Below are 23,624 nucleotides of genomic sequence, written 5' to 3' on the forward strand. Positions count from 1 at the left end.
GTCAATTTGCTGTCAGGTTATGTCAGCAAGCTTTGTCACCAAAACACAAGCTTAATGCGGACACAGATGGCACTGGATTTGTTACCAAGTTTTGAGCAAATTTGATGCCAATTTGGCAACAATTTGTTATCAAATTGCTTACTGGGTAGTCTGACAATGAAAAACTGGATATTTAAGTTAGTTTACAGAAATAGTCCTACGTATACTACACATATAAACTGAAATAAACACAAGTTTTTACATATATAGGGTGTTCAAAAATAAAATATAAGGGTAAATATAGCGAATAGGAGACCCAGCCCCAATGACTTTGACCTTGACAACATATGTCGAGGTCAAGGTCATTGGGGCTGGGTCCCCTATTCGCTATATTTACCCAAAATAAAACGACTATCTAAAACAATCTGCACTCAAGTCTTTTCTAAAATCTCCTTGTCCTCCAGCGGATCTACGGATTCACGTTACATACAGCTTCTCGCTGATCTCTGAGCGTTTCTAAAGATTCGGGCGATCTCTTCCAGGTCGACTCCCGAACATTGTAGCCGCGCCTTCGATTTACACGTCCACATTAACAGAATTTATTTGTTTCGCTGATCAAGGAGACAGGACGTAAATGATTTGAGCGGGGTTAGTTTATGGAAAAGTGTTTATTCCTTTCGACACCAACTCCCGGACCGTCTTAGGTAATCGCACGCGACAGCAAGATATAATCGGACACGCGAATTATCGTTCTAACTATAATTATATGAGCGTTAGACTTTCGATGTGCTCCCGGTGAAGGCTTGCGACGAAGTCCAGACGAAAAGCCCTTCTTTTCGATCCACGGACAATAGTCCCGGTCGATACGTGTACCACAAAAAACGGAATTTCGATCGTTCGATTCCGAGAGCCAATCGGCTATCGACAACGAGGTGTTTGTCAGAATCAAACGATACGAAGAAACCACAAAAAACGGAATGAAAACAAGGCTTCGATCATAACGTCTCGCTTTAGAACGTTCAAGAAGCAAAATTAATAATATAATTTATAAAACTCTTACTTTCTCGAACAAACATATTAGAAAGTAATTCAGAGGTTCTTATCCCACTCCAGAAAAGTATATAATGGATCCTAACCTGGTATTAATAATTATATGGAAACGATGGCAAAAGTGGAAGAAGATGAAGCAAACACTTCAATAGCGGAAAGTTAGGAAACGTCATATATTAAAATTGTTTGGAATATGGAAACTGATGATGTATCAAGAGAAAAAAGCTCGTCACAGAATATGGGTGCGCCCAATATTTACAGAAAGACAAAGATTATTTCAGGGTGCCAGTGACAATTTGATCAGAGAAATGGAATTTGAATACTGAACGATACGCAATTACTAATACACATCAGCGTTTCTTCCGCCAGAAATTGGATTCGGTGTAACGATAATAGCGTAAAGAGCGTAAAATAACTAGGCGATAGCCGATACTCAAATGAGACGATGTGATTGGTTGGCGCAAGTTACGCTTACGCAAGTTACGCCGCATGTGATGGCATCCTAACGCCTTCTCGACCGCAGCCTATGCTTGGAGCTTGGAGCGCATTTATGCAAGCGCAAGGCAAGAATGCCATATTGTAGACACAGACCACAACTTCGAGCTTCAATTGGTCACAGTTTTTTCGCTCTATCTTACATCCAGTTACGTACAGAAATTAGTGGGTTTGCTTGCTTCAATCGCGCACAGGGTTGGGTCATTTGACCATTTTGAGTAGTTTCCTACATTTTCGAGGAAACTGTATAATAAAACGTAGGAAACGTATTATACATGTTCTAAAGCTCGATTCGGCGGTCCAGAGCAACGCGATTGGTCGAAACCTTATAGTTATGGAAAAGTGTGTGTGACAGGCTTAATTCGTTGACGTGTCCTGTGTGCAAGAGGATCACAGACTTCTATATATTACTAGACCGCTAACTCCTACGAAATATATGGCCCCGAAAAGTATGTACACAACACATGCGTACACAGCACACACACACACACAAACACTTTCCGTCTGTACACATCGGCCATATTACATATCTAGCTCCTAACCTCTTCTTTCCTACTGATTCTTGCTTAAGTCACGCATGCGCAGATGTTTACTTCTCATACGTAATACATACTTTTTGAGGTCAATTTTTTTGGTAGAGTATATACGGGAGTCTAGTAATATATAGAAATCTGTGAAGAGGATCCTAAAGTGCAAAAGGGAATTATACTGTGGTCCCTTAACCTATTTTCGGTACTGTGACGTATGATTTTTTTTGCAATAACTACAATATGCAAAAGTCTTTGGCCTTTATAATATTTTCCAAAATTTCCTTCCTCCCAAAATTTGTGACACGGTCTATCTCCACGACTCATATTTTCGAAATTTATTTTTAGTTTTTCCAAATAGCGTAATCTACGGATGCGTTCAGAAGACACAATCGTTGCACAATCGTTGAGCATTGTCTTGTTAATACTCGACATTGATTTGTTGGTTCTAGGAGTAAGAATCAATCACATTCGAACATCATACGTATAATGGCCCTCGCACACTGGACGTGATGAGCGATATCCAATGAGAGCTCTGCATTTTCGGAAAAGCAGGGCTCTCATTGGATATCGCTCTTTAATACATGGTTGAACTCACGACGTATTATACCCTTAGAACATATATAAATGGAAGGGGAATAGCAGGCTGAGGGTGCCATTACATGGAGCGCGGAAACGCGGAAACGCGGAAGAGAATAGTAACCAGATTTCCGCGTTCCGTTCCGTCTGTTTTGATTGCCTTGTATTACATGGAGCAGATTTTGAGCGGAAAAGCGGAACGGAAAATTATAAAATATTAATTTTTAACGATATTTATTGATTAAAATGCTTATATTCAATAGATAAGCTAAAAAGATAAGTCAATAGTCCCGGTCGATACGTGTACCACAAAAAACGGAATTTCGATCGTTCGATTCCGAGAGCCAATCGGCGATCGACAACGAGGTGTTTGTCAGAATCAAACGATACGAAGAAACCACAAAAAACGGAATGAAAACAAGGCTTCGATCATAACGTCTCGCTTTAGAACGTTCAAGAAGCAAAATTAATAATATAATTTATAAAACTCTTACTTTCTCGAACAAACATATTAGAAAGTAATTCAGAGGTTCTTATCCCACTCCAGAAAAGTATATAATGGATCCTAACCTGGTATTAATAATTATATGGAAACGATGGCAAAAGTGGAAGAAGATGAAGCAAACACTTCAATAGCGGAAAGTTAGGAAACGTCATATATTAAAATTGTTTGGAATATGGAAACTGATGATGTATCAAGAGAAAAAAGCTCGTCACAGAATATGGGTGCGCCCAATATTTACAGAAAGACAAAGATTATTTCAGGGTGCCAGTGACAATTTGATCAGAGAAATGGAATTTGAATACTGAACGATACGCAATTACTAATACACATCAGCGTTTCTTCCGCCAGAAATTGGATTCGGTGTAACGATAATAGCGTAAAGAGCGTAAAATAACTAGGCGATAGCCGATACTCAAATGAGACGATGTGATTGGTTGGCGCAAGTTACGCTTACGCAAGTTACGCCGCATGTGATGGCATCCTAACGCCTTCTCGACCGCAGCCTATGCTTGGAGCTTGGAGCGCATTTATGCAAGCGCAAGGCAAGAATGCCATATTGTAGACACAGACCACAACTTCGAGCTTCAATTGGTCACAGTTTTTTCGCTCTATCTTACATCCAGTTACGTACAGAAATTAGTGGGTTTGCTTGCTTCAATCGCGCACAGGGTTGGGTCATTTGACCATTTTGAGTAGTTTCCTACATTTTCGAGGAAACTGTATAATAAAACGTAGGAAACGTATTATACATGTTCTAAAGCTCGATTCGGCGGTCCAGAGCAACGCGATTGGTCGAAACCTTATAGTTATGGAAAAGTGTGTGTGACAGGCTTAATTCGTTGACGTGTCCTGTGTGCAAGAGGATCACAGACTTCTATATATTACTAGACCGCTAACTCCTACGAAATATATGGCCCCGAAAAGTATGTACACAACACATGCGTACACAGCACACACACACACACAAACACTTTCCGTCTGTACACATCGGCCATATTACATATCTAGCTCCTAACCTCTTCTTTCCTACTGATTCTTGCTTAAGTCACGCATGCGCAGATGTTTACTTCTCATACGTAATACATACTTTTTGAGGTCAATTTTTTTGGTAGAGTATATACGGGAGTCTAGTAATATATAGAAATCTGTGAAGAGGATCCTAAAGTGCAAAAGGGAATTATACTGTGGTCCCTTAACCTATTTTCGGTACTGTGACGTATGATTTTTTTTGCAATAACTACAATATGCAAAAGTCTTTGGCCTTTATAATATTTTCCAAAATTTCCTTCCTCCCAAAATTTGTGACACGGTCTATCTCCACGACTCATATTTTCGAAATTTATTTTTAGTTTTTCCAAATAGCGTAATCTACGGATGCGTTCAGAAGACACAATCGTTGCACAATCGTTGAGCATTGTCTTGTTAATACTCGACATTGATTTGTTGGTTCTAGGAGTAAGAATCAATCACATTCGAACATCATACGTATAATGGCCCTCGCACACTGGACGTGATGAGCGATATCCAATGAGAGCTCTGCATTTTCGGAAAAGCAGGGCTCTCATTGGATATCGCTCTTTAATACATGGTTGAACTCACGACGTATTATACCCTTAGAACATATATAAATGGAAGGGGAATAGCAGGCTGAGGGTGCCATTACATGGAGCGCGGAAACGCGGAAACGCGGAAGAGAATAGTAACCAGATTTCCGCGTTCCGTTCCGTCTGTTTTGATTGCCTTGTATTACATGGAGCAGATTTTGAGCTTTTGAGCGGAACGGAAAATTATAAAATATTAATTTTTAACGATATTTATTGATTAAAATGCTTATATTCAATAGATAAGCTAAAAAGATAAGCATATTAATGAAAATTACAATTAATTAAGTGAAAACAATGTTAAAAAATGAATAAAAATATTTATTTGTTACCATATCGTTCCGCTTTTCCGCGCAAATTGTGCTTCATGTAATATAAGGAAAAAACATTCGCGGAACGAGCGCGTCAAATATTAAGTGGATACAGTATATCCCATCAAATTTTGGAGACGAGTGAAGGAGAACGTTTTTATATATTTCGATTATTTTATTATTTTAAAAGTAATAGTATAATAATGGATCCAAATATCATATTGATGATTATTATCAAGTATCTCATATAAGCACGGGATGAACCGATGAGATATGCAGAGATAACTATGAAAAAGGTTTTCTCAATGTATATTTTATATTTGCATTACAAGAAACTGCAAGGCAGAAAGAACCGTAAAATATGGGTACGGCCTATTTTTACTGAGACAAAAAGACTTCTTCAAGGTGACAGCTACAATGTACTTGTGGAGATGCATTTGGGAGATCCTGAAAAATATTTCAACTATGTCAGAATGTCTCCAAAAATAACAAGCTACTATGTTTATTAAGTACTAAAAAGCATTCAAATACTTACAGGACCATCCATTTACAAAGTTTTTATATTTTCTATACACTTTTGTTGAGTTTTGTTGAGACGGTAACGGATTCCGCAGATTCCGCCCAAATGTGCGGAAAGAAACGACTCAATTCGCGGAAACGCGGAATAGTTACTTTTCTAGTTACAATTCTCTTCCGTGTTTCCGCGTTTCCGCGTTTCCGCGCTCCATGTAATGGCACTCTGAAAAATGTCGGAAGGAAGTGAGAAAGAAAATCGTAGTTGCCTCTTTCTTGTGAGTAACTACACATACAAGCATCGTGTCTGTAGATATACATACTTTTGTGTACACACACATTGTGACTAATGTAACCTTATTTTTCATTGGGCCAAACCGGTAAGCCGTGCATGCGCATTTTTGAACAGTTACAAGAGAGAAGCAACTATGATTTTCTTTCTCACTTCCTTCCGACATGTTTTTCTATCGGGAAACAAAGGCATTCCCCTTCCATTTATATACGTTCTAAGATTAAACCATGGACGTAAGAAATATCTGGGGGCCTATTACGGTTCTTGAAACAAAGTAAAAATTATAAAAGTGAACAGATTTACTAGATTTTGACAAGTAAAATTGTAGATACTCTAGTGAATTTCCTCATTTTTGTAATTTTCACTTCGTTTCAAAAACCATAATAGGCTCCCTGGACAGAGCACAAGGGACATTTTCGGGCGCGGGGTATAGAGACTGAGGAGTGAGAAGAAATCTCGGTGTGGCCATCTTGGTTGTTCGATATCTTACGTGATTTTAACTGTTAAGACGTTACAATAGACCGAAATCCGTGTAATTATTGGCTGCTCCGCCATCTTGGTTGTTCATATCCGTTAAGGCCATCACACACAAAATTCCGAAAAGACGTAGAACGTAAGCGTAAGAAAATCGACCAATTCCAATTGAGTATTTGGCTCTCCGTAACCCCTCCACTTTTATGGAAAGCCCAATATTCGATTGGGATTGGTCAATTTTCTTATACTTACGTTTTATGTCCTTTCGAAATTTTGTGTGGGATAGCCTTTACCATAGACATAGTATATCTAGACCGAGTGTTGAGGAGTGAGGACCAAGGTGCACGTAGAAAAGGACATACTCTGTTCCGTGCCCCTTGTGCTCTCTCACTCGCATGTAGCATAGCCAAAGAGAACGCTATGCTACGTGCGAGCGAGAGAGAACGCAAGGGGCACGAAACAGAGTATGTCCTTTTCTACGTGCACCTTGGTCCTCACTCCTCTTACATTAGAACTTTTAATCCCTTTTCCCCCTTTCCCCTTTGTCATCAAACTCGTGGCAATACGCTCCGTCCAGATATTTCTTACGTCCATGGAATATAATACCTACCCAACCCTGCTCGCGCATGACTATAGACAGCTTTGCTCCAACATCGAAAAGGTACCGATACGTAGTGTTGCGCTATTGCATTATATTTGATTATAGTGTGATATGACGCCGCGTATCTTATATGGACATTTCGTGATTCTGGTTTAAGACGTCAATGGCTCGCCGTTATTCATATTTGCAATAGTCTTAAGATAGCAGTGAAGGTGAGAGTCGCAACTTTTTCTCTCATTCTCTCATTCTCTCGCACGAGAGATTATCCCGCATTATTTCAGCATCCGAATTTCACTGCGATGGCTGAAAACCGGGATGCGATACTGGCTGATTTTCAGGTAAGCCAGCTGATTTTCTGCTGAACTTCGCTCACATAAACGTAAATGCTAATTGTTAGGTTATGGTTGTTACGTTTAGATGACATTGTGATAATTGGATATTTGAAGCAAGTTTTTTTCTTCTGTTTTTTGCGGAATTGTCACAAATACTCGAAACGAATCGAACAATCAAATATGGTCCTTTCACATTGGATCTTATATCTCTTAACATTGTAAATTTATAAACATTACTAAATATCGCGAAAACTATCGATTTTTTTGTTACGTCATTTTTATAATTTATTGTTTTTGAAATACGAGAATTTTTTATCATTACATAGATTTTATTTTAATTTTTTACTTTTATATTATATATTTTTTATTTTAATCAAGAGTATTATCGGTGCTTGTAACAAATACATTATTACGTTTTACGATTTAAAAAAATGCAGATTCTTAAATCGAATATGCCTCAAGAGATATCCAAGTATAAATTTTATATCACATTTGCAGGCATGCACTGGAATCGATGATTTCGGAGAAGCTATTTTATATTTGGAAGAAACAAACTGGGATCTATTGGTAGATATAAGTTATAACAAAGTCATAAAATTGTACTAATAAGTTTCATATATTAAGGCACATATTTTTTCATACAGGCTGCAATAAATAAAGCAATGCCTCAAGGTACACAACAGTTACCCTCTGAAATGACTTCGGATGTAGAAATGATAGAGGAAATTAAAGTAACACCACATTCTTCTTCTTCGTCAAAACTACACACTGCACAAAGCTCAAAAAAGATAGGGACAACAAAAGCAGATGCAGTGGAAAGTGCAAAACCTGGAACAAGTAGACCTAAAAGTTGCATGAGGAATAGAACACTTACATTCCACATTAACTATCTTGATAATGTTTATAAAATAAATTTGTCTGAATTATCCACTTTGAGTAAGTATGGATTATTGATAAAAAAATATTGTTGATACTTAAAGATTCGTAATTAACATAAATAAGCATAATTACTAACATTGGATTATATTTTTTAGAAGATCTTAAGCAATTTATATGGTATAAAACAAATATAGCACCCTGTCAACAACATCTTCATGGTTGGAAAAAGGAACCCCAAACATCGAATACAATATTGCAAACGTTAGATCTGCCTAGAGAAAATACATTGTACCTGTCATCATTATCACAAGATGGTGATTCGTCTCACGAGACGTAAGTTGTAAAATTTTACTTTAATGCAATTTTGTGATTGTTAATAATAGTGATTTTTTCTTTTTTTTTTTAATTTAAGGGTAAGCCTGTCGGATCGTATGATTCAAACTTACACTTTGAATGTAAAGGATGAAGTACATAATAAAACATACAATCTGAAATTCCCTGGTACACGTACTGTATTAGAAGTGAAGACGGACATCTACTCATTAATAGATGTACCTGTACGAAATCAGCAATGGAAAGGTTGGCCTAGTTCATTGAAGGATGATAATGTAATACTGGCACAAAGTGGGATTTGTTACCCCGAACATGATTTATCCGTTGGAAAACTTCCTGCGAAGGAAGAAAAGAAAGTAATATCATTCAGGATAAATTCACTCTTTTTATAACAATAAATTTATATATAAAAATTTATAATATTTGTCTCTCTCTCTCTCTCTCTCTCTCTCTCTCTCTCTCTTTCTCTCTTACGTAACGTGTCTGTGAACACGACAATACTCGACCAAGGCCGCAACGAAAGTAACTATAATACATAATACATTAGAAGACCATAGACATAGAAAATATAGAGACCGAGCATAAACTCGTAGGCAATGAGGAAAGAATCACAGAAGAGAGCATTTCGGTGGTGGGGGTAGATTTATCGCGAACGGAAGTACGTCACGCAGCCATCTTGAGTATCCACTTTTTTTGACGTATCAGCGCCGCTTGTAACAGCCATTTTAGCTGCAGATACGCAAAATCATGTCAATTGTGTGTCAAAAGTGTTAATTGTGTGCATAATTAGTCTAATTGTGAGATATAGAGCATCATGGTGCATTGTCAGGCTTGTGGCGGCCATCTTGAGCGTCCACTTTTCTGCTGATGTATATAGTCACTTCCGTCCGCTCGCTCAATATCAAATGCTCTCTCCTGTGATTCTTTCCTCATTGGGTTTAGGCGAGGGAAGTGAAACCATTGCGGGACGGTGCGACGAGGTAAATTGTGCCTAAATTTGATTGGCTATTATATTGCGCAAGCGCAGTGATGCTCGTATCTTCTGCTGTTGTCAAACTGTCATACAAATTTTGAAAGTTTGAGTGGCTGTTTATAAAAAAAAAAAATTAAAGAAAATAAAGAAGACGAAAAATAGGCAAAAGAAACAGAGAGAGAAGAAGATAGAGAAGAGAGAAAGCGAGAGAAGGAGAGACAAAAAGACAAAGGTATATATAGTATATATATATATACAGGATGTCCCATAATTCGCGGATCACCTGCCATGTGCAGGTAGAGCACATGAAACCGAGAAGAAAAGTCCTTTACCATTTTGCGATTTTCGTGATATTTAATATCCATAATTTTTTTCATTTCAATGGAAAAAAAAATTAATCGTTAATAGAACAGTTCCATATATAAATATACTATCAGAAACATATATTTATAAATATAATATATATAATTAAATATAGCTGACATATTCTGATTATGAATTCTGATTATTTACACAATTTTATTTAAACAATAAGCAAAAGAAAAAGAAAAGGAGAAAGAAGAAAGAAAGCAGGAGAAGGAGAGACAAATAGAGTATATAAGGTATATATTATAAATTATAATTAGTGCATAATTAACTAAAATAATATTTGTTATTTAACATTCACAAAATTTTTCATTTTAATGGAAAAAAATCATTAATAGAGTAGTTCTATATATAAATAAATATATTATCAAAAACATCTATTTATAAATATAATATATATAATTAAACATACCCACTCGGCATGTAATATTGCTGAAATACTGTAATGTTCGGAAATGGTACAGAAATATTTCATTAATATTTCAATTGTAACTTTGCATCCAAAATATTTCGGAAATGTACCTGTATCATGTTGTTATAGCCCGAAAAGGCTATATACGAATTACTAGATATATATTATTTTAGAGATATATTATTTTATACGATAAGACATTGCTCAACGATATTATTACTGTAATTGATTTTAGTTTTGCCGTCAAACAAACATCAGAAAATGATGTTTTCAGTAATATTACCGAAATATTGCTGAAATGTTTTAGCAAGGTTGCATTTGAAATGATTGCGGACCTTGAAAAATTGCAGAAATGTTGCAGAAACGGTCGTGAAATATTTCTGTAATATTGTTGAAAGGTGTAATATTTCAAATGGAATATTGCAGCAATGTATCAGAAATATTACATGCCGAGTGGGTAGCTGACATATTCTGATTATGAATATTTATTTATTCATTCTTATTAAAACAATAGGCAAAAAAAACAGAAAGAGAAAAGGAAAGAGAAAAATAGTAATATATAAAAAAAATATTTTATCGAAGTATTAAAATGGTGTTATGCTGTGCACCTTCCTGTAAAAATAGATCAGACTGCCAAAACTGGAAGAAAAGAAGCGTGAATGATAATACAAAAATTTTATTTCACAGGTTATATAAAATTATAAATTGCGCCCTAAAAACTGCGCGTGGCTCTTTTGCCTTTTTACTCGGATTTTATAAAATAATATTATAAAATAATATTACTCTTTATTTTAAGAATAGTTGTTTCAAATATTGTTTTTTTTTATAGTTTTCCAAAGCAAGCTACAATCCGCGATTTGTGGTTAGATATTTTGGGTCTTAATTTATCACAAATCCCAAATGGAGCACGCATTTGTTCCGCTACTTTAAAAAGGAATCCTTGGACAGAACAAATCTTTCGAAAATTAGATTTAGACCAAATGCATTGCCATTGTTACGTCCAGACTCGGGGAAGGATGAGTCGACGGAAGGGCAACAACTATCTTTTATTATCCCAAAGTTAAACGTCTCGTGGCGTTTGGAATCGGGTCGAACGAACTGACAGGTCTGAAAAGCAGGTAAACGACTGAGTCGCTATTACGCTGGTTATTCAGACGTTCGTTCGGTGGTCCCTTTTCGGTAAGAGAATTTAATCTCTTTTACGCGGAATGGGACCAAGTGCGATCTTTCGTCTAGGAATGAGTAGGGGTTTAGTAACGAGTAATTCTTTTATTTAAATTAATAAAGTATGAATTTATTCATATTTTAAAATAAATGATAGATGTACATGATTATATAAAAATAAAAATAAAATATTGTTGATTATAATTTCTCGGTGAGTGCACGTATATATGTGTGTGTTTTCCCTGCCGAAAATGGTCGATTAAAACATAATCCGTTTTAATCGGTTTTAATCGGTTCAATCCGCGCCCGGATTAAAAAGTAATCGATTTTAATTCCGAACGAACTATAATCGATTTTAATATCGCTTTCGCGGATTATTTCCAATCTGAAATTATTACATTCTAATCCATATTGTTGTCTATCCAAATAAACACGAATAATCGAATAGATATTGTGGCTGCCGTAAGTCGTCACATTAAGCACAATCCGCGATACAGTAGCGCGATTCACAACTTGGCGGTCCACGCGCTCGCGCGTCCGCGCGTAGTTCCGGGCGGCGCCGCTACGCGGCGAAGGTCGAGCGAGCCAACCTGGAATTAGAAAGCGGTCAAGCGGGGATATAAGGCGGCCCCCTGCGGAGAAATCGTATATTTGTTTTTAATAACTGAGTCCGTTGTTTTAATTGCAGAAACACCGATTCAATAATTGATTGTGACTCATGATAACAGCAAATCCGACTTCACACTACATAAAATATTGTATAATTTCGGATTGAGGTGGATGTATATCACCCAACATTAACCTGCCTGAAGCGTACTATTAATTCGATATATAATTTCGATATATAAATTTGATTTGACTATTTTCAATCGGTTATTTCTTTCTTTTTCCGATACACAAGCACTTTATCATCATCTATTATTTGTCCATCTTCGTAATTTTTACACTTCGCAAAATCTTTATATGAATAAAACAAGTCTACTTGACATCTGTTTCTCACGTTTTCCATTTGCCTTCCACATATACCGAATTATTCATGAGTTTAAAAAAGTCCTTTACAAATCCGTTTTTAGCTTTTTGTCTAAGTTTTGTTTAAGTCAATGTAGGACTTCAGCCATGCTTTTCGTCTAAATTATATTAATTTTTTTATATCTTTTAATATTATTCCTTAATTAAGGCATTCTTGCAACATTCGGTAATCAATTAAATAATTATTCTTTGATTTTAATGATGTGCACATAAGTTTAGTGCCAGTTGTTATTTTACCTATACCTTTAGATATCAATTCTTTTTGATATTGGGATAATTCATCATAACTAGGCACATAATGTTCGGGCAACATTGGATGTTGTACAGTCTTTCCAATTTTATTATCATAAAAGTAACAATTATTAGCTAATGCATATCTATGTGGAATCATAGATATTCCACCCCTTATTCCAGCTTCATATGTTTCATACATTTTCCTATCTGATAATAATTCTAATGTTTGTTCAGTGTATTTTAATGAAGCATCATTAGCAAATTGCGGAGCAGATATATAATATACCGGGTCAAGCCCATATTCCTTATAACATTTTTCTCTAAAGTTGTCAAAAACATCATGTAATAAAACAGTATCTAATTTCAAGTATAAATTATGATAATCTTTTACAATTTTACATTTAAAATGTCTATATACTTTATGTGCAAATTTAAGCTTAGAAGGGCTCACATTTTCATCATTTAAAGTTGAATACCATTCTTTTTTTGTATTTGGTAAATATAACTCATACATTTTAGCATAAGAGCCCATCCATTCATACATATAAATTCCCTTTTGTAGAACTAAATGTAAATCTTCTTTTTCAAATCTCTTTAACATAGTTTTAAATTTAGAATAATCAACTGACTTAAATACCCCACCATTACATCTTTTACATCTCGCAATCATTTTAAGTACACCATGTTCGTTTATAGGAAGTAACTTCATATTTGTTATTTCTTGAACAGTTTTGCAGCGTGAACAAAAACAATCGTTTACGTCAAGTAAGTTAGTATGCTGTTAATCGCGGATGACAACAAATGTCCTCAAGTTGCTGGTAAAATCTCTTCTTTGCGGGTAACAAATCAGTGTTAACATGTTGCCATCAATTTGTCGTTCTTAGATTTAAAAATCACATGAGTTCAATCCAACAAACATAATGCTGTCGCACTTTGTTCCTAGTTTTTCAAAATTAGCTGCTTCAACAATTGTTGGCAACATAACAGCAACCTCACAGACAGTTGGCTATCTGGGATGTAAAGAGGGCAATAAAAAATATAAGAATGAAATTATTGAAACCTGTAGAGAATGCAATTCGAAAACCAACATTAAAAAGAAAGGAGATATTAATAATATACATATGGAGGTGCGATTCATTGATACATTTAGATTTATGAACAAAAGTCTAGATTCATTAGTTAAAAACTTACTTGATGTAAACGATTGTTTTTGTTCACGCTGCAAAACTGTTCAAGAAATAACAAATATGAAGTTACTTCCTATAAACGAACATGGTGTACTTAAAATGATTGCGAGATGTAAAAGATGTAATGTTGGGGTATTTAAGTCAGTTGATTATTATATATATATTGTGACATTGCCGTCTCGCGCGCGTCCGCCGAATCCCTCTCCAATCGAAAAGCGCGGGCTAAAGGGCCGCGCCAGTCGAATAATTGCGAGAACCGTACCGTTACCTCCAGAGATGCGTCATTAATTGAGATTCCGAGCTTAATATTAATTTTGTTTGTTATTTTCTTTTCGTATGAATAATTGATTGGGGAGCCTCATCGGAAGAACGAGCGGAAAGTCGCTGAAACATCACGGAAAATACAATCGGCGATCCAAGACGACCTTAGAGGAGCAAGGAGCCAGCAATCCGGGAATTCAAAGCATCTAACGTCTGGCTACGTCACGACGGGATCCGGACTCGCACGCGTGATGCGCGACGCACGGGACAGCGAGAAAATCCTCGCGCAAGGACTCAGGCCCATGCGGATCCGGTTGATGTGAGATCGAGAGCGAGTAATTTTGTGGCTGAGAGGACGAGAGCGTTGTGGCGAGAGCGGAAGGAGAGGATTCCGGCTACCAGCGGAGAAGTCCGGACGAGAGGACGTCAGCGTCGCCGACCCCGGACGACCACCCCAAGAGGAAAAGTACCGGTGAGGTTATCCTCTGCCAAATTAGCCACGCGCGATCGCGCCCGGAAATCGTCTCGTTCTATCGTCGTCGCCGTGAATTCGTACTTTGGTGTACGGGCTAAGCTCGATTCTTTAGTGTAGATTTTCGCGTCACGGCCACGTCGTCAAGCGATTCGAGCCCCGAAGCCTCGAAAGTACCGGTTTCCGCGGATCGAGACATTATCTCGCGTTTTTAATGAACCGTGTGTCGTCTCTCTGGAGATTCGGATTCCGTAGATTATATTTGCGTGGGTTCTCGCACGTCTAGCGTTTAAGATTCGTTCGTACTGTATGTCGGTCGTTTGAGTGTGAGTGTGAATCGCGTCAATTTGTTATATTATTTTTGTCTTTCGTTTGTGAATCTTCGCGTCTAAACTTTGAGTGCACCGGACTGCAACTTTCCTTCACGATTATTGTACGGGTTACGTGAGAGTTTGAATCGCGTAAATTCGACGTATTATGTCGGTTGTAAAGCACCGCGTCTCGAAATTGTGAGCGCGTTTTGTGAGAGTTTCCTCGCGATTCTTGCATGAATTGCGTGTGCGTGTGTGCCGAGTATTCGATTCTGCGTAACAGGTCTGCCCAAAATCGAAGCATGTCCGCGTTGTATTAGTTGCTTGTTAATCTTAAGTTGCGTAGTAATAATTTAGCGGTAATAGCGGGCGATAAGGTCGCCGTTGGCGAAGTGATATCGAGAATTGATTCGGACTTGCGCCCGAATTATAGAAGAACGCAATAATCAATTTCGTCGCAGTGCGAGGCGTAATTCCAGCTGAGCGAACATTCCGGCCGATATAACGGGTCGGTCTCGGCGTACGCACTACGGGGTTTCGCGCCCCGCGTCTAACACCCAGTCTCGCAGCCGCGTTTCTTTTACCGCAGCCGTATATCCGCGCGGTTTATCATTACTATTCTCGAGGAGCTTTTCATGATCGCCATCATCCGCATAATCTATGTCGACTGCATTATGTGCATCATCATGTAGCTCGACAAGTAAATGGTTATCTGCCTCGCGTCGCAATTGCCGGCATCTTCCTGTTCCTCCTTCATTTATTCTTTTCATTACATTTCGATGTCTTTGTTTTCCAAAACGTACTGCCTCCCCCATCTCTTGAAAAAAATCATCTCGCAACGGTTTTTCGAAATGCGAATTTTTACATACAGCATCTATAAATAAAAAAAAAAAACAATGATTCAATTCACAACTTCTTGAATAAAACGAGTCGTTCTACATATTTCAGGCAAAATAACTTCTTGCAAATATTGTATGGGTGTATGTGTCCATGAATAGCGATTTAATGATATACACTAATTAATTTTTTCCAACATACATTTTATTTTTAAATATAATTATTTAATATAGTTTTTAAGTATACAGTTTATATAATAATATTGTTATTAATTCTTTAAATTCATTTTTTTAAAGAATTTACTTATGCAAGTACATTACAGACTTCATATATATGTACACTTTAATATATATAATTTATATTAAATGTTTATAAAATACACTTGTATGTTAAACTCTTTATGTTTACTTTTATAACGTATTTATAATGTACTAGCACAGTAAATTCTTTAAAAAACTAAATTTAAAAAATAAATAACAATATCTTAGTATATAAACTATATACTTAAAAATAATTATATTTAATAACTTTATTTAAAACTAAAATGTATGCTTCAAAAGATTAATTACAGCAATTACAGGCAATTAAATCGCAAGTTATTTGTATAACAATTTAATAATATACATGTAATATATTTAACAAGCCAAAGTAACTTACCATATATTACTTTAATTAATTTGGTATCAAACAATGGGAGATTTCCGCGCTCTCCCCAAGCCGAGTAATGTCGAATTGTGTCATCAGTCATTGCTTCCTTCATGCAATACTTTATCGCATCATGTAGAGTGAAACCGCCTACAAAATGTAGATACTCGACCTGCAATAGAGCAATATCAATTTTTATTTCAAATTATTTTATATTCGTTTTGTCACTACTATAGTTCCATGCTTATCACTTTTTATGGAAAATTTACCGCATTTTCGTATTCTTCTTGCGAGATATTGTTAAAATCTATAACTTGTTGAACTGATTGTAATGGAAATGAAGGTGGTTTGAAAATGATACTCTGTGTCGCACTGTGTCGTTAATGGAAAGCACTCATTATGGCAAAGAATATGAGAACGCACACTAATATTATGTAACAAAACATGATTAAAAAATATTTTCTATAAAAATAATCAAGTTACTGAAAATCTTCCTTTGAGACAACATTGTCTAACTTTTCGTGCAGGCGCCTAACATGAAAATTTTTAAATATATTATTTGCATTGTGGAGGATAAGGAGATTGAGAAAAGACTCGAGTGTAGATTGTTTTAACTATTCGTTTATTTAGAATAAGAGGAGCGAGCGACGTCACGTGTTCCGCGAATCCGACGGATATCTTCAAATGCCCTGTTAATGACTGTCCTTTTTCGCGGTTCGGAAATCCTGATTAAGAGCTTCTTGCTAGAAACTCTCGCGAGAGCGGAAATCTTGCATGCGAACGCCGGATGGAATTTGGCGCTAGGCAGAGGACATTCGCGATGCGGTTAACGAGCGTCGACTCTCGGACTCCACAGAATTAACATTTACAATATCTGAGCACTAAATAATGAAAGAACACGAATTGAGATGTGACCAAATTGCTCGCCGCGAGATTATGAATGCGATATTATGCGAGACAATTCGGACCGAATATAATAAGACGAGTAAGCCTACTGCGTACGCGACACGAGCGAGAATAAGCGAAATGCGAATGCGAAATCGATGTATTTCGACCGGCTCGAATCGTAGGCAGACTAAATCGACCGACCGCGGAAACTCGCGCTCTGCCGATGTGAATAACAAGTTCAGTGATGCCAGAAACGGGTCCCGCGGTTCACGGCTCAGCAATGGAAGGAGTAACGCACACAGGCGCGAACCGCGTACATGTGCCACATGTACGCGATTCGCGCTTGGTGCGTTACTCCTTCCATTGCTGAGCCGTGAGCCGCGGGACCCGTTTCTGGCATCACTGACACACAGATTGAAACCTGAAGAATATAACAGTGTGTGTGTGTGTGTATGTGCGTGTGTGCGCGCGCGTGCGTGTGTGTGTGTGATTACAAAAGAATGAAAACAATATATTTTCCAGCGATAGGCTCATCAGTCTCATTAATACTGGAATCTGAATCCTCATCGTTGTTAACTTTCCACCATGGCATTAAATAACATTTGGCCTTCATTTCATTAGTAGATACAACATTAAAATTGTTACATAATGCGGAACATTTAAAAATACCGATTGACGAAGAGGGGACACCGACATCATAACAATCTTCGACGATTTCAAATTTTGTAATTATCAAATAATGTGAATTATGCAGTTCAAAAATATTGTGTACAATGCATATGGACGAATCACGAAGAACACAGCATCTATCGCCCAAGGAATCAACATTTATAAAGATGCACTTACTCTGCAGCTTTTTATATTGAAAATTATGCTCTGAAAATTCCAAAGGCAAAGGACCTTTATTATGTCTTCCAAAAACTTTAATTGTATCAACATCAGTTAAAGGTTTCAATTTCTCTCGTTTTTCTTTCTCAGATTGCCTATAGAAAAATTGTTGCAGAGGACGGTGAGGTTTTCTATAATATTTTCGAAAGAATTTTAGATATAATAGGGCCTTTACGCGGAGTGTTTAATAATGTTCGTGAATCTTTGGGAAGATACAAGAGATATGACAGTGATCGCAATGTCGTTAAAATTAGATTCTCTTGTATATGTGTAAGATTTCCTTGTACAAAAGATGCTGCAAGAGATTCTTGAAAATCATATAAAGTGTTTACTTTTTCACAAGTATTTACTCCTACACTTGAATTGCAATTCAAACTTTCATTAGCAGATGAAATGTTTTCTTCAAGATTGAGGAAACTACAGTTATTGACATCCATTGGACCGGAAGAAGTAAGTTCACTACATTGCTCACTGACATGAGACAGTTGGTCGACAGAACAATGAAATGCTGAGACTATATTACTTTGAGGATCATTTACAGTATCTATCAGTGGATTATCTAGTCGTACGTTATAATTCCTTTGATTGTTTTGCCGTAACAAGTTTAATATACGTTTACGTTGACGTGATAATAATTTAAACATTGGTTTTCGACTATATGAAATTTTACGATTTCTGGTTTTAAAAAGATTAATTTTGGCCATGTTAAAATTCAAAACTTGAAAGATTATAAAACTTTGAATGTAGTACTGTGTACCGAAAAATGCAAATAATTAAACACAATTAAATAAATTGTAATAGGATAACGAAACCGACTTACATTATGCAGCATGCCACTATTGCCTCTGTCAAAAGAACACACCACGGTCACTTTATGTAAGCTATGTACATACACATGAACCAATTTCAAATATGACTGTAGAAGTCCTATCGCTATCTGTAACACACACAAAGAGTACAAATATAATGAGTAACCAGCAAAGAGCAATCGCAGCTTATAATATGTAGAATCCGATTGAATAATTGAAATCTAACACAATAATGTTACAGAAATCGAATGAATAGAATAAATAAATGTAAATATATAGAATGAATGTAAGACTATCATTTTTGATAACAATGCCACATAAATAAGGATACACAGCTGTTAATAAACGTAATTTATTAAAGTGTTATTGAAAGAATGCATCATAAAACTAGACATTGATATAAAAAAATAGATTATAAAACTTTGAATGTAGCACTGCGTATAAAAAAATGCAAATAATTAAACACAATTATTAGGTGTACAAATAAGTTTCCGCCGTTTTTTATCAAAAATTGGGCATTTATTGTGAAAGAACGGAACCTAATGTTTTATTTGAAGTATTGTCCATCGCTTGCCACTACTTTTCCCCATCTTTCTGGCAGCGTACGGATACCGCGTCGGAAGAATGCATCATCTTTTGAGGCTATCCACGAATCGAACCAATTTTTGGTATCTTCATATGATGTGAAGTGTTGCTCAGACAGGCCATGCGCCATCGATCTAAACATGTGGAAATCAGAAGGAGCAATGTCTGGTGAATACGGCGGGTGGGGTAAAACTTCCCAATTGAGTGTTTCCAAATAGGTTTTGACCGGCGCCGCAACATGTGGACGAGCATTATCATGCAGGAGAATAACTTTGTTTTACATCTGACAATTTTAACCATAACTTACTGGTGGCGCCAACTTTTGTCAAACGGCGGAAACTTATTTGTACACCTAATAAATAAATTGTAATAGGATAACGAAACCGACTTACATTTTGCAGCATGCCACTATTGCCTCTGTCAAAAGAACACGCCACGGTCACTTTATGTACGCTATGTACATACACATGAACCAATTTCAAATATGACTGTAGAAGTCCTATCGCTATCTGTAACACACACAAAGAGTACAAATATAATGAGTAACCAGCAAAGAGCAATCGCAGCTTATAATATGTAGAATCCGATTGAATAATTGAAATCTAACACAATAATGTTACAGAAATCGAATGAATAGAACAAATAAATGTAAATATATAGAACGAATGTAAGACTATCATTTTGGATAACAAAGCCACATAAATATCTATAAGGTGTGACGTGACGTTTTTGAAACGTCCGTCGCAAGGATCGAATGACCCGATCGGGGGCGGTTTTTCGAGGGGCTGCGCCCTCTCTATTTCGGGAGAGAGCGGCCCAATCGTCAGATCGATGAGATCTGACTTTTGTTAATAATAGTTATCGCAAATGTAAGCTCGAGATGAGCCCGCGAGTTGGTTGTCGGCACGAGATCGAGCTGCGGGATCCCATCCGGCGGAAGGAAAGGAAGAAAAAAGAGCGACGGCCGAGAGCGGCAGTCCAGGACACCCGGGAAACAGGAGACGTCAGGTCGTAGTTGTCTAATATTAAAAACATTTTATATGGCTGACAAACATCGCTGCCGGTAAATTTATATTTCTTATGGCAGGAAAGGAGCGCGGAGGGCCGGAATAATCCGGCCAAAGGGGCGGCCACTCCACCCGCACGAAGCGAGGGAGTCCCAAGGACGGAGCGGCGAGCGGACTCTCAATCCATAGCGATTTATCGCGCCGGCGTGTCTCCTGCAGGACTCTCGCTCGGCACTGTTCGGCGAGATAGCGAGAAGGACGCAGACCTCTTCGAGCGTATCCAAAATTTCGAGCAAGAAGGAGATTTGAGAACTTCCTGCCGGTGGGACGAGTGTCGTCAGCCGATTTTGTTGCCGTTTATTTGTAGGTAATTAATTCGGACGAGTCGCGCCCTTAATAGTTGTCGAGCCACGCGTTTTTGTGAATTAACTTGGTGAATCTTTTGTTAGATTAAGTGGCACGGCCGACGAGCACACGCCGCTCATCCGAATTATAGAAATTAAGCTCTCTCCATTCACTTCGCCGCCGCCGACAGTCAATGCGTTAAAAGACCTATTCGAGTCGTATCACCGAGAAATTTATATTGTATTGAAGCGGATTCACGGGCGTGCGTAAAGTAGTTACCGGCGCATACGAGAGATTTCTTTAGTTGTCGCAGCCTAATTAAGTCTCGTACGGCGGAAATCCTCACGGCCGAAAAGTCGAGTTAAAGCGCGTAAGTCGCCCGGTAATTTAATACTGTTGCGCACGGTCGTGCCGATCTTCGCGGAAATAATATATTTTATTCGCCTGTAGAATAACCATTGTCGCCCACGGTTATTACTTCTGCGAACTGCTCTATACTCTTGTTTCACTTAATATATTATTATTGTTATCTTTATTTTTAACTTATCGAATGCTCATTTTTGCTCCCGTGTTCTCGATTCTCAAGATCTCTTCCGTTTCCCCCCGAACCACCCCCTCTACCATTTTGGGTAAATTGAGTAGCCGCGGAATTTTGCCGTCGCGTTAAATATCGGTCTCGCAATTGTTTCTTAGCGTTACTATTATCGTGAATGGTGCGGCCTGTCGTACCTGGCGCCCAACTCGGTTTTCTTTGTGATATACGAACTTTCGCGGGATATCGAGACCGATATTCGAGATACGCGCCGAAGGTGTGCCGTGGGCACCGAAGAACCGCCCGCCAAATAATCAAATAATTATTACTTAAATAATTAACAAAAAAAATTACGGTTACAAAGGATACACAGTTGTTGTTAATAAATATAACTTACTAAAGTGTTTATGAAAGAATGCATTATCAGTCAACTAAATCTGCAGTAAAAATTAAGTCGTGATATCTTTTCAAATCCAAAAATTCGAAGTTATAAGTATTAATATTGTTAAAAATTTTCACCTATTAAGTTATTGCGTCAGACACTTTTTGTCGTCGAGACAAAAAAGAGAACGAGACATGCATTATGGCCGACCAGGGTCTCAATTTTGGAACATGTACGACCGAAACTTTCGTATGCAATCCCTATTTGAATTAATAATTGTTTACGCATGCAAAAGTATGTGCTCAAGAGTTTGGACTCAGACCTTTGTCTCACAAGTACCGATGATATGCTACCGTTATGATACTTACTCTACAAAGGCACAACGACGATCAACGACGACTGCTTACTCTTACTCCTTATACATCCGCTATCCGCTTTCCCGCCAACGACTAATATATAATATACCCCTTGAATCGAATCAAGATTCTCATATAAGATCGGCGATCACGCGTTACCGCGATGCCAGTGCCATCTGAAGGAGTCACTAGACTCTACTGATATCTCACTAAAGGCGCGTTCCATTTAACGCAACGCTCGCGAGCATCATCTGTCTTTGTTTAACTTTCGGTGAACAACAAAGATGAAATGATACCGTGAGCGTTGCGGTCATTAAGTGGAACGGGCCCTAAACATCTTATAGCGTTTTCGATTGTAGCTGGTTTAATCGTTCTTAAAGCGATTAATGACGTTGTATCGTCTCTGCCAATAAAAAGCTTGAATTCATAGTAAAATATAGTGATTAATTGAACCGGGTTGGGTTAACTCGTTCATCCAAAAACGCTATTATTCTATTATTATTATTATTATTATACTTCATACAAATAGTATAAATCACATATATATTTTGCAAGTGTAATTAAAAATAAATATTCTATTTGTATATATTAAATCTGAAGAACTATATATTTTTTGTTGAAAAATTGTCGTAATCATATAACAATTTCATATTGTTGATACTTTGTTGACAACAAGCTGTAATTAAAAAACTTTATAGCTCGAAGACATATGCGCGACAAAGAATGATAATCATTATATTTGTATTGTTGCCGTCATGTTGTCGTCATGATGCTTTAGATGAAATGATAAATCATCAGTTATTGTCATGTTGCTGATAACATTATATATGTATATCGCTGATCGTTTGCTTTCGAAATTTCGTCAACTGATTGCTTGGATAAGCTCTAATGTTGCTGTATTCAGTAACGCGTTCTATTTCGATGTTAGCAAATATACAACAAACATATAACAACACATGCAGTGCATTAGTTTGTTAAATATGATTAATCACGCTTGGTTATCTGGGATATTGATATGTCATACTGTTGTTCATATTGATCAACAACTACATTTTTTATAGAAATTGTAACATAATTTTCTTTTGTGTTTGGCATTATATTTAGAGCTTTCTTATTTTTCTGCCCGTTTTCGTATTTAGCTCTTAGTTTCAAAATCCATCTTAGAAATAATTTAGAATCATATTTCAAATTATGGAATAATATTGGTACAAAACTTGGTAATTTTAGTTTTAAGTTGCAGCTGTCATGAGCTGCCCCACGATAACGCCCTGTGTAGTGATCATGATCTCTTACTTTTATTAATTTTTCATTAAATGTACCATTACAAATATGGCATTTTTTAGCTTTTCTGAAATTGTCAATATCTTCTTTTGTCATTGCTATTGGTTTATTTACTTTTCTAAGTTCATAATATCTTTTTGCATATTTAACAATAAGGTTGTTAAATTCATTCATTAACTGTTCAACACT

General features: G+C 37.0%; 2 protein-coding genes and 1 long non-coding RNA gene across 3 annotated transcripts; 1 reads left to right on the plus strand and 2 right to left on the minus strand.

Annotated features, from left to right (window-relative positions):
* Nucleotides 1-6,951: 6,951 nt before the first annotated feature.
* LOC115242808 (FAS-associated factor 1-like) lies at nucleotides 6,952-8,908 on the plus strand. Its single transcript, XM_029819348.1, has 6 exons — nucleotides 6,952-7,139; nucleotides 7,209-7,265; nucleotides 7,758-7,826; nucleotides 7,904-8,195; nucleotides 8,294-8,471; nucleotides 8,551-8,908. The coding sequence occupies exons 2-6, from the start codon at nucleotides 7,227-7,229 to the stop codon at nucleotides 8,861-8,863; spliced, it is 891 nt and encodes a 296-aa protein (XP_029675208.1). The 5' UTR covers nucleotides 6,952-7,139; nucleotides 7,209-7,226; the 3' UTR covers nucleotides 8,864-8,908.
* Nucleotides 8,909-15,407: 6,499 nt separating this feature from the next.
* LOC115242806 lies at nucleotides 15,408-17,650 on the minus strand. The gene is made up of 4 exons (XM_029819347.1): nucleotides 17,568-17,650; nucleotides 16,632-16,734; nucleotides 16,375-16,534; nucleotides 15,408-15,754 (listed from the first exon to the last, which is right to left on the minus strand). The coding sequence occupies exons 1-4, from the start codon at nucleotides 17,648-17,650 to the stop codon at nucleotides 15,408-15,410; spliced, it is 693 nt and encodes a 230-aa protein (XP_029675207.1).
* Nucleotides 17,651-18,999: 1,349 nt separating this feature from the next.
* LOC115242807 lies at nucleotides 19,000-22,494 on the minus strand. The gene is made up of 3 exons (XR_003885107.1): nucleotides 22,167-22,494; nucleotides 19,925-20,041; nucleotides 19,000-19,075 (listed from the first exon to the last, which is right to left on the minus strand). It is a non-coding gene; the product is annotated as an uncharacterized LOC115242807 (long non-coding RNA).
* Between the last annotated feature and the right edge of the window lie 1,130 nt (nucleotides 22,495-23,624).

This window comes from Formica exsecta, unplaced genomic scaffold (genome assembly GCF_003651465.1).
Source record: "Formica exsecta isolate Colony F162 unplaced genomic scaffold, ASM365146v1 scaffold636, whole genome shotgun sequence".
Classification (NCBI taxonomy): domain Eukaryota; kingdom Metazoa; phylum Arthropoda; class Insecta; order Hymenoptera; family Formicidae; genus Formica; species Formica exsecta.

Coding starts and splice junctions, on each gene's coding strand:
- LOC115242808 (XM_029819348.1), top strand. CDS start 7,227: ATGGCTGAAAACCGGGATGCGATACTGGCTGATTTTCAG. Junction 7,827..7,903: donor AAACAAACTGGGATCTATTG/GTAGATATAAGT, acceptor TTTTTCATACAG/GCTGCAATAAATAAAGCAAT. Junction 8,472..8,550: donor GGTGATTCGTCTCACGAGAC/GTAAGTTGTAAA, acceptor TTTTAATTTAAG/GGTAAGCCTGTCGGATCGTA.
- LOC115242806 (XM_029819347.1), bottom strand. CDS start 17,650: ATGCCAGAAACGGGTCCCGCGGCTCACGGCTCAGCAATGGAAGGAGTA. Junction 16,735..17,567: donor ATCGCGTACATGTGGCACAT/GTACGCGGTTCG, acceptor TTAACGACACAG/TGCGACACAGAGTATCATTT. Junction 16,535..16,631: donor AAGAAGAATACGAAAATGCG/GTAAATTTTCCA, acceptor GCTCTATTGCAG/GTCGAGTATCTACATTTTGT.